The following is a 15,757-nucleotide window of genomic DNA, read 5'->3' as shown; positions in this document are numbered from 1 at the left end:
GCTTGTACGTGTTTTGTTTTTTGTTTTTTTCCCCAATTTCTTTAAAGCTAGTAAGGACACAATGCTGTAATAAAAATGACAGATTAATAACAAAGTCTGCATCAGATGTTTGCTCATTCTGCCTCTGTTTGTCTCCATTTGTCTTCAGGTGACCTCTGAATCGACTAGTTTCTATGGTGACTTGATCACTTGCTTTAAAAAAAAAAAAAAAAGTCGGACTCGGAATCTATCTAAACTTCAGTCTTGGCCTTACATTTAAGCTTGCCACTCGACTTTTATCATCATATGCTTGGCTATAAGTGCGAAATTATTTATAGTTTATAGTGCTGCAGCTTTTCCCACCAAAAATAAAGAAAAACATACAAAATAAGAACTTAGGAGTGTATCAAAGCAGAACTAATAGTTTTTGCTGTGACACAGAGGGAGGATTTTGATGATTAAGGGAGGTGTTGCTGAATAAGGTAGATTGGACATATCGACAAATTGGTTAAGGCTTCCATAGGTTTATCAGCAGCTTCTCACACATCATGTTTTCTTTATTTATTTTAATCAGTGTTGTGTGTATGTGTCATTGTTTTAGTGTTCCAGCACAAATCCCTCTCCCTGTATGCCCAAATGGGAGTCAGTATGTCTTATACTTGTGTTTATGTGTCTGTGAATTAGCAGCTAATTGGCGTTCCGGTGTTATTAGCCTGTTGATGCAGTGATAAAAAGGCAAGCAGACATTTAACAGTGTACTAGTGGCCATACATTTTTATTGGTTTAACATTTAACTCTCCCTTTGTGACCCTTTGAACTCTCATTTATAAGTACACACTAAGTCAGACAGAAAATAATGATTATTGCACTCACAGTTTAATGTTGGCTGTAAAACTTTAAAGAGGCAAATACAATGCAGATAGTGGTTATTTGTGTTCTGTCCATGATAAGTATTCCTAGTGAAAGGGTAAACATTTAGAGCAAATATTTTAGGAATTCAAATGTGTCTGTGTTTTTTGCCACTCAAGCACAAAAATTGAGTGTTTTCTCATTATTTGAAATGATCAAATAAATGTTTTTCTTGACCCTTGTAAAACAGATTGTTTTCCTGAATTACGTGTTATCTTGAAGTATTTATTTGTTATTTGCTAAGTTTTTGTTTCCCTAACGCTGTGTCTGTCTATCTGTGTATTCAGAGTTGGGTGGAGCGTGCAAGCAGACAAGCTCTTCTCTCAGACATCCTAGATTTATCGGAGCTCTTCCACCCTGATACCTTCCTCAATGCTTTGAGACAGGAAACTGCCAGGTAACACTGAAAGCTTGTGGCTTTATGTGAGGCAGAGGGAGTAGGCATATTAGGGTTAACAACAATCTTGTTGTGGTTTTAGGTCCATGGGCTGTTCCATGGATAGTTTGGTGTTTGTGTCATCTTGGAGGAGTCCAATTGCACAAGCCAAGCTGCAAGTCAAGGTAAGAATACAACAAACACATTAACCTGCACATCATGGATGCAAACTGCATACCCTCCCATCCAGCTGCAGAATAGTGGTCCCATTAACAAGACAGACTCTGACTGAGTGATAATTGAAAAATAATGGACTAACAGAGGCAAGAATAGATTGCAGATGCAGATAAGAAGGCAGGAGCTGGAAGGGAGAAAAAAAACAAAATTAGAAAGAAAGTCTTTTCTGCATGTTAATTAGACACGTCTACTGGCTTTCACTGCAGTCATCCAGGTCTCCTGTGTTCTTTGATAAACTTGGTTGACAGAAATGCATAAAATTAAAGAAGTGGAATCTCACAAACTGCACAACACCTCTACTTTTCTTCATTGCTTTGCTTTCATGCTCTGATTTGAGTGTGGTGTAACTGCATTGTCTCCACTTACTTTTATAATACTTTTAGGCAATAGTTTCATTATTGTCATGCCAATAAAAATTGGCACGACTTGACTTGCACTTAGTTAAAATATACAAAGAGAGGAGGGAAGGGTGTGGGTGCTTAAAAAGAGGCTGCAGCTGCAGGGAGGGAAGGGAAATACTCAGACATCAGAGTACGGGGATAATTGTTGTGAAGCAACGAGCTCCACACGCACACACACACACACACACCAATACACGTGAACCAGGCTAACAGTGGACTGCCATTCTTCATTGGCTAACAGGGGACTTGGGTTTCTGGGCAGTTTTAAACAAAAACAATTACATAGAAAATTTACTTTAAAGGCCTTTTACCACATTATTACTTAAAATGTGCTTTTTAATTTTTTTTGAAGAAAAGGCAAAGAGGGGACTTGCATCTTTGAGCGATCTCTACCTATCAAGCAGGGGACCTCCTACTACTACAGTGACACTATCTGCAGCCATTGTTTCACCTAATGAGTGCCTGTTTACTGCCAAGCCTTTGATTCTTTCAAATGATAATTTAACTTTAATGTCAACATTTAAACCTTTCTCTGTGATACAAATACTAAATAATCATGGCCACTGGAATTCTGAGAATAAAAAATGTTATCTTCAAATTAGGAGTAACTAACTTCGCTGCATGCACTAATCTCAAGTGCTGGAGTATTAGCAGCAAAATTGACTTTTATCTGGGATTCATAATAATTAAAAATAAATCTCAAAGTTACTAAATACGTATAAGTGTGCAGTTCATCTGGGGTGTTTTTAACCACTGGTGCAGAGTAGTAATGTACCCAAATTTGTGTACAAAATGTGCCAGAACACATCAGGCAAGATAAGCCATAAGATATTGATGTGGAATAGGCAGTCATTTTGAGTTACGCTGAGCCAAGGTAGATCTGTCTTTGCATATAGTAATCACTCTTTCCTGCATTAGAACATGTTTCCAACCTGATCTGATCTGTCCTCCTATGGAATCAGTTACAATCTCTGTCAGAGCTAGTACAACAAGAGGTACAACCCTAAAGAGGACATGTCACCGTTTAAAAAACTAAACAAGAGGGAAAAGAAAAACAACCAGGATGAAGTTACAAATAAAATGGGCAGGCGTAAGATAATTAATATTTTTAATCACTCTGATCACCTTTATTAGACATTCAAAGCTGTCTAATCCATATTTTAAAAAACTGCTGCTGAGATTTTACAAGCCCTGGATTCCAATTTATAATAATAATTCACACATATAGTAATTTGCACACACAGGGCTGCAACATTTGCTCATACACGTTACCAAAAAAAGGACACATGTCCACTGTTGGCTGGCAAATTATGACACAAGTTCCCTCTTGGATAGCACAGAGCGACAGTCACACTCCAGCATGGGTGAAAAGAGGAAATAAGCAAGATTATTTAAAACTTAACTCAATATCTCAACTAACTAATTCAAGAATTAAACATGATTAGTTAATATGTTCTTTGTTTTTGTTTTAAATACAGCATGATGGCTCTATTAAAGCGGAATTAAAATGAAAAGCTACCCAGAGGGCAACGGAGTACCTGAAAATCTAAAAATGGGGAAAGAAAAGAAAAACAACTAGGAAAAAATAATAAAATGGTTTATAGCCAGATCTTCTATACTTATAGAAGACTATTTTATTTGTTCATTTACATTAGAGCAAAAGGTCCACACTTAAATAGTGTGGAACGACACAAGTCCACTGTTGGCTGGCGAATAATGACACAAGTTCCCTCTTGGATAGCATGGAGCGATACTTAGACTCCAAAATGGATAAATAACAGAAAAAAGCAAAATGAATGGTAGTTTTTTGTTTGTTTTGTTAGTTTTTTTCCAGCTTAATAGTCTCTTGAGAGATGATTTAATATTTTTTTTGTAACAAAACACAAAGACTTCCTGACCAGTTTCAAGTTTGAGACTGTTTTAAATGAAGGCCAACCCATGAGGCAGCAGAGAATTTTTAAAACTTAGAAGACAAAAGTTTCACATGATCTGTGTTTTTGTTGTGTGTGCATTGAAGTAACATCCTGTATGGTTAAGGGGGGTTAGGTTGGGAAAGAAAATGCTGCAGAGGCACAGGGAAATAAAATGTATAGATACGTTTGTTTGGCTCCTTTTGATGAACCAATGCTGGTTAAAAAGGGTAGGAAAAGAATATTTTAAAAGTTATAAACATAATAAAAACAACATCAAAATGATAAGAAAAGGTAATGATAATTAGTAATAAAATAGACAAACATTAATGGTTCTAAGACACAAGGGCTGTTGTGGAGAGCTTCTAATAAAATTCCATGGTAGGGGATCCCCTCTGCAAGTTGATGCCTGGAAATTGGGGTGACTAAAAAGATAATTCTTCTCTGTGGGTTTAACATAAATAAATAAATGTTACGGAAATTCTTTTATCAAGAATGACAGAGTCACTGGAGTTTCGTTTAAAAGTTTTATTTGCAACAAGGAGTTGACACATGCACTACAGCAAGTACAGAGTCAACTGGCAATAATAAGATTACATCCACTTTTGTCTAATTGGTGGTCCTGACCTAGTGATGGTTACAGAGAGACAGCCTTGCTAAATTTGTCATAATAAACAGAGCCATAATAAAAGTAGACCTGGCACATCGGTGCCCCACCTGTGGGAAGAAGACGGAAGCAAACATTTTTTTATTAGCGACCGTTTAACCTTGGTATTTTTCCAATAAATAAATAAATAAGGAAACTCATATGGTGAGGCAAAGTCAAAATCATCATGCATAATACAAGTTAAAATATTAATAAAATCACATCAAATCAACATGCATTTAAAATAAAACACACTAAAACAATACTCATGTTGTCCCAACTCCCATATAATGGTTAGGAGGAACAGGCGTTGCCATTGCAGACCACGTAAAGTGGCAGCCAAATGGAGCTCTCTACTTGGAGATGGTCCGATGGCTGCAGCTCTTTGAATCCCTCCTTGTCAAGGACGACCGTGTAGTTCTCTGGAGTCTCTGTCTGTGTAAGTCCATACTCCTGGTGGTCTCCCAACTCCTCTGGTCGTGCATGTGGAGGTTAGGTTGATGGTTAGGGCCCCGTCCTCTCCATGGAGGACAAAGGAGTGCACTATATTGAAGACTGATTTTCGGGTTCCCATACTTAGAAGTTTTGGTGGGAAATTTTTCTCGCAGATTGATATGTATACATAGGGAAATGCAAATATGTGCAAATATTTGACCCCTCTAGACTTGTTTCTTGGGCCCTAAGACATCAGGCAAAGCCTTCTGGATCTCTGAGTTCTGGTGGCCATTGGGCACCTTTAACACTGTGATCTTGGTGGCTTTGTTGAGACACACACACACACACACACACTACCGGTCAAAAGTTTTAGAACACCACACTTTTTCCATTTTTTTACTGAAAATTATTCAGTTTAGTGTCCCATTGGACTCTGAAATGAAAGCATAGAACAAATAAGCAATTTGAGTTGAAAAAGAATTCATGGAATCAATTTATAGACCAAAATGTATTCTAAACTATTGACTCATCAAAGTAGCCACCTTTGGCAGATATAACAGCTGAACACACTCGTGGCATTCTTTCTACAATAGAAATCAAATATTCTTCAGAAAGTTCTTCCCAAGTCTGTTGCAGAAGTTCCCATAAATGTGTGGCACTTGTAGGTTGCTTGGCTTTCAATCTTCTGTCCAGTTCATCCCAAACCAGCTCGATGGGGTTTAAGTCTGGAGACTGTGCTGGCCACTCCATGTTTTCAAGCTTACCATCTTGTTCTTTTTTTCCTGAGGTAGTTCTGGCATAGCTTGGACTTGTGTTTTGGGTCATTATCTTGCTGTAGGATGAACCTCTGACCAACTAGGCGCATACCAGAGGGTATTGCATGGCGCTGCAGAATGCTATGGTAGCCGGTTTGGTTCAGGGTGCCTCTCACTCTGTACAAGTCACCGACCCTGGATCCAGCAAAAACAGCCCCAGACCATCACACTTCCTCCTCCATGTCTGACAGTTGATGTCACACACTGTGGAACCATCTTCTCACCTACTCGACGGCGTACAAAGATCCTGCGTGATGAACCGAAGATTTGAAATTTTGATTCATCAGTCCATAATACCTTCTTCCAGTCTTCAGTAGTCCAATGGTGGTGTTTCATGGCCCAGGCGAGCCTCTTTGTCTTATTCTGACATCTTAGCAATGGCTTTCTTGCTGCAAGTCATCCTGTCAAACCTGCAGCTCGAAGTCTTCTCTTCACAGCTGAAAGTGTCCAGGGTGTACCCCCGCCTCTCGCCCGATGACAGCTGGGATAGGCTCCAGCAGACCCCCGCGACCCTTAACAGGACTAAGCGGGTACAGAAGATGAATGAATGAAAAACTTTTACCAGAGTAGTTAGCATCCGTACTTTTACTTAAGTACAGAATGTGAATACTTTTGCCACCTCTGGTTAAGAGTGTCATTAAGCTTTCATCACCGTCATCATTAGAGAAGGATTAGTTATTCCCACCACTTCAGCAGCTCAGGAATATCAAAACACAATCAGAGTCTATTAAAACAACGGCGTTACCGGCCCACTGAGAAGCAAAAGTTGTTTTTCACTTCTTTTTTTCTTGTTTCTTTTTTAATCAAGAGGTGGTACAATTTAGCTGACCCTTCACACGACATGTCAATATCACACCAAGACATATTGCCAGCAGGCTTGTTGACATGTTGAAACCATGGGCGTCACATCCGTGCGGGATGGGGGTGTTGCTTTGTGGCATGTCAGCTAATATTAAGCAAGCCAGGTGGCAAACAAAGTTAATGCAAGCTCAGTAAAGTTAATGGTTACTGAGAGTTTTCTAGAGCCATCCACTGATTTTGACATTATTCAACATTATCGTTATTCTTTTTGATAGGAATGCCAAAAAGGAAGAGGCAGCAGAAGATAGACTTATTTTTCAAATCAAGTTGTCATGCAAGTGTTTATGTGACAGGAGGGAAACGGAAAGCTGTCAATCCATAAATGCACTAATTCAATTATATGGTAGTACATATTCTTGCATTAATGCCATGTAGGTGTTCATTTACGTAACTTAAAGCGGTTTGTTGGAGCTTAAAACCTTCTTTTCAATGAAGAAAATCCCCTACATCAGGAGTGCCCACACTTTTTTGGCTTGTGAGCTACTTTTACAATGACCAAGTCAAAGTGATCTACATGTACATATATATATATATATACACACACACACACACACACACACCACCACACACACACACACACACACACACACACACACAATGAAGCTTTTTCTGGATTTGTCTCTGGTTCCCTCTTTGGCTTTTTCTTGCCCAGATTATGGTGATTTAGTAGTTGTCTGTTTTTGTCTCACTTGGTGCCAAAGTTCCCTTTATTGTCTGGCCTACTGTGGAAAATCCCTGAGTCAGTGGACTGAATTCACAATTCACTTACATAAACAGTATGTCTCTCATGCACTATGTGCATAACATGCTAGTTACTGTGTGACTCCTTCTCATGCTCCATATTTGCTTTCAGTTACGTAGTCTCTGTCCTCTGCTGTCCTTCTTCTCTGTATATAAGAACGCTACTGGGCCCTATGTATTTTCTTTATGTCTCTAATCTTTTTCTTTTTCTCTTCTTCTACCTCATCATCATACACAGTTTGTATTTAGGTTTTGACTCTCCAGCGTATGTTTCTGTTCCTCACTACTTGGACTTCCTTTATAGGTTGGAGGTCTCCAGCTGGAGGGTTGTAGTTTTGACGGTGTGCATCTTTGCGAGAACCAGCATGATTCTCCCAGCGTGTCAGCTGTCCCACCGTGCTACATGGCCTGGGTTCCTCAGGTATATACAATATTTGTGTTTAAAATTGTTAACAATGATAACCATTACACTCATACAACGGAAAATAATTTGTCACATTAAGAAGCTGTTGTCTGCAAATGTTTTCTATTTTTGCTTGAAATGTCACTCAAACTATTAAGCAATTTTCAAAATAGAGGTCATTTTCTGCCAATACACTAATTAATTGATTAGACCATTTGTTTCTGTCATCTACAATGTTTTTATGTCAGGAATAAGTCACATTTAAGTCACACTCGACAAGATGAGCAAAGACAATCTGTGACATAGCAATAGGAAGACTTAATACACAAGCAGGATATTTGCTGTGTTTACATAGAAATTAGTATTTCACAAATAATCAGAATAATATCCTAATCAGAAATAAAAATGGATTAATTCACCTCAGCTGGAATACACTGGCTTGATCGGACAGAATTATCAGTCAGTTGTGAGGGGCAATGTAAACCTTTTGCCTCACATGAGGCATGACGCGTTTCCTTGAGGGGCAGAAACGAGGCCAAAGCACAACGGTGACTTATTTAAAGAGTTTGTATCAAAGAACGAAGCAGGAATCATTGTGAGGTTTGCTATTTCCAGCAGATTTGATGCATCCCAGCTTGCTCAACCACTTTACACATGTCAAAAAAAGTTCTGTTCTGATTGATATTGTAGGCACACACCTTACCAGGCCAATTCACGTTTAAGATTTGTGCTGTTATAGACTGACATATTCAGGTACAAGCAGCGAAACACTAGTACCAGTAAAGGAATTTTTGAGGATTTTTTTGTTTTTGTTTTGTTTGATTTTTGTTGGGTTTTGAGTACTGCCCACATTCATTCATCACACTTACATTTGATCCTAGAACTCTGCTGCTGACTCCACTGCGTCAGAGGAGAGTATCTGGCTGCCTCTGTATACCAGCTCAGAGAGGGTGAAGGTGGTCACACACATCTCACTGCCCTGCGGAGCAAACCCCAACCAGTGGATACAGACCGGAGCTGCTCTCTTTCTCAAACAACAATGAAAGGACGTCATGTGGGTAAAGCTAGACACATAGAGGCTGCAGTGACGGGGCTTTTGTGATCACTGCACAAGCCTCGGTTGAAGACAATGACAGGCAGATGACTAGAAATAATTAAAAAATATCCAAAATGTCAGGCTCTGGCATGGATGGTCATTTTCTCACTAAGCACCTTAGCTCATGGACCCAAAACTTTCAAATGCAGCTATTGTATGTCACTGTCATTTGCATAATATGGTAAAAGTGAAAGGACCAGGCTCTAAGAAAACAGAAGCAAGAAACAACTTACTTTGAAGTGGTCTTCATTTTTTAACAACACACATTTTTAAATGTCTTTTCTGTTGGTCTGATGGACTAAACACCAAAAGGAATAGTCATAACTTCTCAAATAAATCAAGAGTGGCAGTCAAATATTTAGATCCCAGGGTGTAACAACCTTGTTACCTTTTAGCTCTCTTACTGTTAGTGTCATGAAACACTACTCCTCTCATTTTGTACACTACATAATATAGTTTCAATTGTATGTCAGAGATTCTTGTTTGTTTAGGAAGACAGGGACACTGTACTGAAGTCATGATGGATTTAGTAGACTTAAGGCCTGGATGATATCTGTGTGTATTTTTGGAACTTATTTATTCAAAATAAAGCTAAAATAAATGTTGTCATGTTGTCATTTTTAGTAGTAACGGCTCACAAACTATCAGAACTGTTCAATAGTAAGCAATGCACATCTCGGGTCACTGTGTTCGCTCTGGTTTTCACTCGCTGAAACAGGCTTGAAACACCTCAGTGTGTGTTCCCACAGCAAATGGTCATTCTCTCTGTAACACACACATGCACACCCACACACGTGTCATTCCCCAACCTCTGTGTGATTGGTTCTGAACTGAGGTTGAACGGAGTCAGTGAAGCTGTGATGGATGGCCACAGAGCTACATGGAAGGAGGGTGTGAGGTTTGCAAGTGTGTGTGTGTGTGTGTGTTTGTGTTTGTGCATGAATCCAACCAAGAGCATCAAATTTGATTGATGGCTTAATTAAGTCTTTTGTCTGTTGCAGCCCTTTTTTCGATTGTGTTTATGCAGTTGTGCAAACAGTTGATAATAGTTATATGAGTGAGATAGTGTCTGTGGTGTGTGTGCGTCTCTGTGAGTGTGTGTATGTGTGTGTTTGAGGAGACACAGAAAAGAGTTGAAATGAGGGAGGAGCGGGTATTGTGTGCGCACTGCAGTGTGACAAAATGGGAGTGAAATGGAACAGCAGGTTTAAAAAAGAGAGAGGATTGGATTTCGGCAAAACACGGCCCTCTGGGTCACAGAGGAAAAGAGAGGCAGAGTGGGAGAGAGGTGTGCTGCAGGGAACGGGATAGAGCTGAGGGGAAAAAAAAAAAAGGCAATAAAACCACAGTGTAGAGAAACAGGAAAATGATTGTGGCACAGGTGAGAGAGTTTGGGAGGAGAGGTTAAAGGGAAAGATGGATGGAGGGGGTTATGACAAGTAGTGAGAGAGTTATGGAAACAGGAATAGAGGGGCAGAGAGTTAAACAGAAGGAGCAGATGAAAACTTTCATTCAGGTGAGACTGCTGTACAGGTCGACTGTCAATTTGTTCTTCACTGTTTCTTCCATTTTCAAAAGTACAAGCGGAAAAAAAATAGTTTAAACCTTTACCTTAATGTTCTCATTTGCAGGTAGCACACACTTGGCATATTTGTTAAATGGTGCTGGAACAGGTCAAAGCTCAAGGTCAGCTGGCCAAAGCTTCTAAAAAAAAAATACCTTGAAGAAATCCTAGTACTTCTTTACTATTCCTTCCTTATTATTTCTAATCCTGTAAGTAGAGGTAGAACATTAACATCAACACTGCAGCAAACAGAACATGCCGACGGCTTGTTTCCAAGGGAATATGTTTCCAGAGTGTGTCTTTATCACAGATTAGCATGCCAGGTTTGAGAAAGAGTTGCGATAAAATTCTGACTCTGGTGGTGTTCAGCCGCTGCTTCAGCGAGCTGTTTGTGTTTTTTGATCACAAACCCACGCAGCATGAGTAATCGGCTGTAAAACGTCAGAACAACGATTTAAATGCAACGCACGACACAAAAATCTGATTTACCTTGACAAAGTGTTCAAATCTGTTTCCAAACAACTTTAGCGAGACATTTTGAAAATCACCACTTTTAAAAATAAGTGTATTTTTCTCTCCATCCTCACTTTTTCCCTCCTTCACTTTGATGTCCAGCCCTCCATTCTTCCACAACTTCCTGCTTTCATTCTTCTGCGACGTCCACCATTCACAGTGTTTAGGTCCGTTTCTGCATTGTTTAATCAACAATACAATACAATGCTAAAGTAAAGCTTGCCTGTGTGAGACATAAACATTTCATTTTCTATCTGATAACCTTTAAAACACAATTATCTTTATTACAAATAAATACTAAAAAAACACTAGGACATAAACAGAAAAGAATGTGGCATTTGTTTTTTCTATACTGTAGACATGTAATCAGTGGTGCTCAGCCTGGAGTTAGATTTGATCATTCAGTAAGTCTTCCTCTCGCAGCTGGTTGAATGCATCTCATGTTTTATCTTTTGGCAGTCAGGATGCTAACTAGGCCAGCATCCGGTGAGACCGTATAAAACTACAATATTTTGGTTTCCTTTTGGGTTTCTGGATTTAAACTGTTAAACACTGCTGCATCAGGCAGGCGCCACATTTTAACAAGAGGACCACAGAAACCTCAGAGGAGCCACAGTCAGCTGCATTGTTCTGAGTAAGTGCTGAAATCTCATATGTAGTAAAACCATCACTGTTAACAACACACCACTGTGCATACCAGGAATAGAACCCATTAATCAAAACTAGCAATATAAACAGATTTGAGTGGCAACTAATATTTTTTTAATCAAACGTGAAGTGTGAGCTGTCAGACGTTTGAGGAAGCTGTTGACATCCAGGACTGGAGGCTGGTCTCTGGGGCTTCTGGTGATGATACCTCTGGGCTCTCCCTCAGCCTTCATCGGCCTCCCCGTGCGCACTGTGCAATTCAAACGTCTCGCTGTGCTGTTTTCCCAATAAATACCCTGGATTACAAAAGGAGCTACAGTATGTCCCACCTCAGCAGAGGGCTTTCAGGGGTGGAAGAGGAAAAGCTAACACAGCATGCACAGGAGGAGGATGGAAACCTGCTGAAAACACACTGCAGGGGGGCAGACTGGAGGAGGTGTGGAGAGAGAGAGGGGAGACATAACTGGAAGTGGGGCAAAATGTTTGTATTTCAATTGACACAGAGAGCAGAGCCACAGATGATAATAGGGCATGCAGCAAGGTGGGTTTTTGTATTCAAAGTTTGTATTATTTTTTCTGTACTTATTATACAACTGTCCATACAATTTGTAAAGTTCTTTACATTTAATTCTTTCCAAGCATCTGTGGTCAGTTACATCTATTTATAGAGCTGGCCAAAATAAATCCAGTTCTTTCGAGGCAGCAGTAATCCATGCCTTTGTCACTGCTCAGCTGGATTGCTGTAATGCACTGTATGTGGGGGAGAGTGGGTCATCCATTGCCCGTCTCCAGATGGTACAGAACGCCTCTGCATGACTTTTTGTTTTTTAACATAAACACGAGCACATTTCCTCATTTTAGCCTCAGTCCACTGGCTGCCCGTACGTTTAAGAACCCATTTTAAGGTTCTTTTATTTGCTTTTAAATCTCTCAGCGGTCTCGCCCTGCCCTACCCCTCTGAGCCTTACAGGGTGTCAAAGGTCAAGGAGACACCCTGTAAGAGGCGAGACCGCTGAGAGATTGATGTTGACTTTATTTTATTGTATGGTTGCTGTTGTCTTTTTACTTTTTTTTTTATGTATGTATTTTGTCAGTTTCCCTGTGGGAACCTCCCAGAGGGATCCATAACGTTATCTATCTATCTATCTATCTATCTATCTATTTATGTATTCTGTACAGCACTTTGGTTCACTGTGGTGGTTTTTAAAGTGCTTTATAAATAAAGTTGGATTGGATATTAAGTCAGGTATATTATTTTGTACGACTACACTGTAGTAAAAAGAACAAGTCCTGTCGCTTTATTGTACTAAACTCTCATTGCTCTTCATTCCAAGCCCTGTTGTTACAAATAGTATTTTCCAATAATTAGCTAATTTAAAACTACTAGTTTTGTGGTCAACAATACACATTTCAGTGTAGTCATACCATACATAGGATTTCCTAGGCAGGAAACTGATCCTTCTGTCCTTTTTGAGAAACGCTGCAGCCTTACCCTAAATTACATATATCATATGAAATACCAGCCCTCAGACTGGTTCTGGTTCACAAAGTACTTTCTTTTTGAGCCATGATTGTTTTTGTACGAAATAAAACAATAAATCAGTGCAGGCTATTTATACCTTACTACACTGTACTCAGAATGGTCTGTTCCTTCCCTCACCACAAGAGAGAGCTCACAAGCCAGAGGGTGCATACTTGACAACATTCCCATCTTCATCTGGGATTTTGGGACAGACTGAGGCTGAGCGTTAGTTCAAACCGTAGATGACCCAAGAAATACAAATGAATAGATCCATGGCCTGCACTATGTTCTGGCGACTTCCATGTCAGTGCGGAAAGAAGATAAACTCCTATACTCTATAAACATCAATAAACAAGCTTGCGGATGACGCTGGGCTGAAAAGCGTGTTTGACGTAAAATATCAGCCAATATTATGGATCAAAGTCAAGGCTGAACATCTTAGAATGCAATGAAAATGCTGAAAACGTTGCTTCCATTTCCAAACACCATGCTTCACCTACATGACTGAAACTTTCATCTTGTAATGGACCTTTCCTTGTTGCAGCCCTGTCATCCAAGATGAAAGTGTAGCTCATAAGAAGGCCGTGCGAATGCTCAGCTGTTGCTTCACACCAAGATGGAAATGCTAATGACAAGATACGATCCCCAGTGACCATTAAAATAATTGCAATAAAGGGCATTGCAGGTGGAATGTTATTTTAGAAGACACGCTCTGAGAACAAATGTAAACAAATGTAAATGTAAGCATGTCAGAAAGAGAAAAGCCTGTAATGTAGCTGTTTCATGGTCCAGTGCAGTGCTGTCTGAGCGGCTGGGGTGGCTTCTGGAGCAGTAACATCAGAGAACATGAAGCCAGCCGTTTTCAAAAGGATCCTTTCCTCTTCAAAAGAAACGGTTATAAATCATAGTAACCAAAACTGCTCACACTGTTGACTTAATCCAGCTTTTCTGCAACTGAGTGGACCGATCCTTTAGAAGCTGACAAGGATAGGATAGGCAGCACTGTATTTTTAATTAATGATATTTAGAGCACAACATTTTTACATTTTCCTCCTATGTATGAAATAGTGTGCGTGCGTGCGTAGGTCCAGGCGGACAGGATATGAGAACGCTGAAAACAGAAGAACTGACTGTGTGAGGTGATGAGGACTGAAAAGCCTTTAGATTGTAATATGAGGCCGTCTTGTTTATTGATTGCAAAAATGCAGAGACTCCCTTCAGTGCATGAAAGCACAGTTTTTGCAGTGTGGCAATTTTTTTCATTCCTTTGCTTTGTTTATATGTGTGAAAGTGTGAGTGAGAATGTGAGAGCAGCATGCATATGTTCTCTTCGGTATATTGTTCAGTGGTTTGTGTGTGTGTGCGCGTGTGTGTGTGTTCTTTCCCCGGAGAGATATCCTGCCTCCAGCGGAGTCAAAGGGGCTGACAGATGACCACAAGGTCACTCGTCTCTTCAATCTGTGATCCTCTCAGGAGACTCAAGTGCACTACAGGAGCATTTCCTACGCTCCTTCTTTGCCTTGACTCACTTCTGTTCTCTCTGCCTTAATTCTCCCTCTTTCGGTTTTTCTGTTCCATCAAGTCTCCTCTACCTTCACACCCTTTTTGTCTCTCCCTTTCTTTCTCACCTTTCCAGCTCACCTCCTGTTCTTTTTGTTAACAACTGCTTACGTCACCATCTCTCTTTTTTCTCACTTGAATCTGTGATCTCCCTGCAGAGCATGGGGATTTTATATTATTGCTAGGCCTTATTCAGGAATCCTTAAATACCACATGCCATCTCACAGGCAGTTTTTGAAACTGGAGACTGGTTAAAGTGGTAGGAACAAAAACATTTTCATTATGAGAGTCTCCTTTATGATGCACTTGTCCCACTAGATTAGAGGTTCAATACAAAATCCACTGAAGAGTGTCTTCTGAAGGCTAGTTCCTGGAAGAAAGCTTCCAGCAGCTTGACTTGAACTCACATCACTAGGATTACACATGAATACATACTATACTAGCACATCCCACGCATGTGTACAGGACAACATGTACCTCGGACCTTGTGACTGAATGAACTTGTAACGTTCATCCCTCATCCAAGTGCCTTCTGCAGTTCTAAATGACTGCTGAGGAGTTTAGGTTTTTATTTGGAACATCTGTGGTTGGCACCCACCTTTTATTTCACTTAAAGGTTCTCTAACAATCAGAAATTCTCCAGACTCAATTTGTGAATGGAGAGGCATGTTAAGACTGTGTTGTACTGTTACAATACAATAAGTTCTGAATTGAAACCTAGACTTCTCACCAGTCATTTCAAACGTCTTCAAGAAACCTCAAACAATTCCAGTTGTTTTAGACAGACATTAAACACAATGCATAGACCAGTAGATACAGTGCATCTTCTTCAGTTGGTGTGCTTGCTGTGCAGACAGGCTGCTTGATGATCACAAAGAGAACAGAAACCATGAATGAGCCTTTAGGAGATCAGTTTCTCTAAAGTCTGTATTGAAGATGTGAGTATGTACACTTCACAGACCTATATATATCAACCTCTGTTTCGTATCAACAGGAGAGCTTGAGTCTGCTCTTTTTATTTTATTCATATTGTAATGGTTCAAAGGAAATCATCTCTATAAATCAAGACGATGGAAAGAGCACTCTGTAAACACCTCTACAGAAGTGCATCAGTATCACGTTATAACAAGAAGCTTATTAA

At 39.8% G+C, this 15,757-nt stretch overlaps 1 protein-coding gene across 1 annotated transcript in view; it reads left to right on the top strand.

The window, feature by feature from the left end:
• Nucleotides 1-9,598, top strand: part of dync2h1 (dynein cytoplasmic 2 heavy chain 1) — a 119,965-nt gene extending 110,367 nt beyond the window's left edge. The window contains exons 93-96 of the mRNA XM_084558574.1: nt 1,176-1,285; nt 1,368-1,449; nt 7,615-7,731; nt 8,595-9,598. Of these exons, the coding sequence (XP_084414700.1) occupies nt 1,176-1,285; nt 1,368-1,449; nt 7,615-7,731; nt 8,595-8,756 (471 nt within the window). The 3' untranslated portion in view covers nt 8,757-9,598. The remainder of the gene's footprint in view (nt 1-1,175; nt 1,286-1,367; nt 1,450-7,614; nt 7,732-8,594) is intronic.
• The last annotated feature ends 6,159 nt before the right edge of the window (nt 9,599-15,757 follow it).

The sequence above is a fragment of the Chelon labrosus genome (genome assembly GCF_963514085.1).
Source record: "Chelon labrosus genome assembly, chromosome: 13".
NCBI lineage: Eukaryota > Metazoa > Chordata > Actinopteri > Mugiliformes > Mugilidae > Chelon > Chelon labrosus.
The sequence above is the reverse complement of the archived record's forward strand: the minus strand, read 5'-3'. Positions and strand labels throughout refer to the sequence as shown.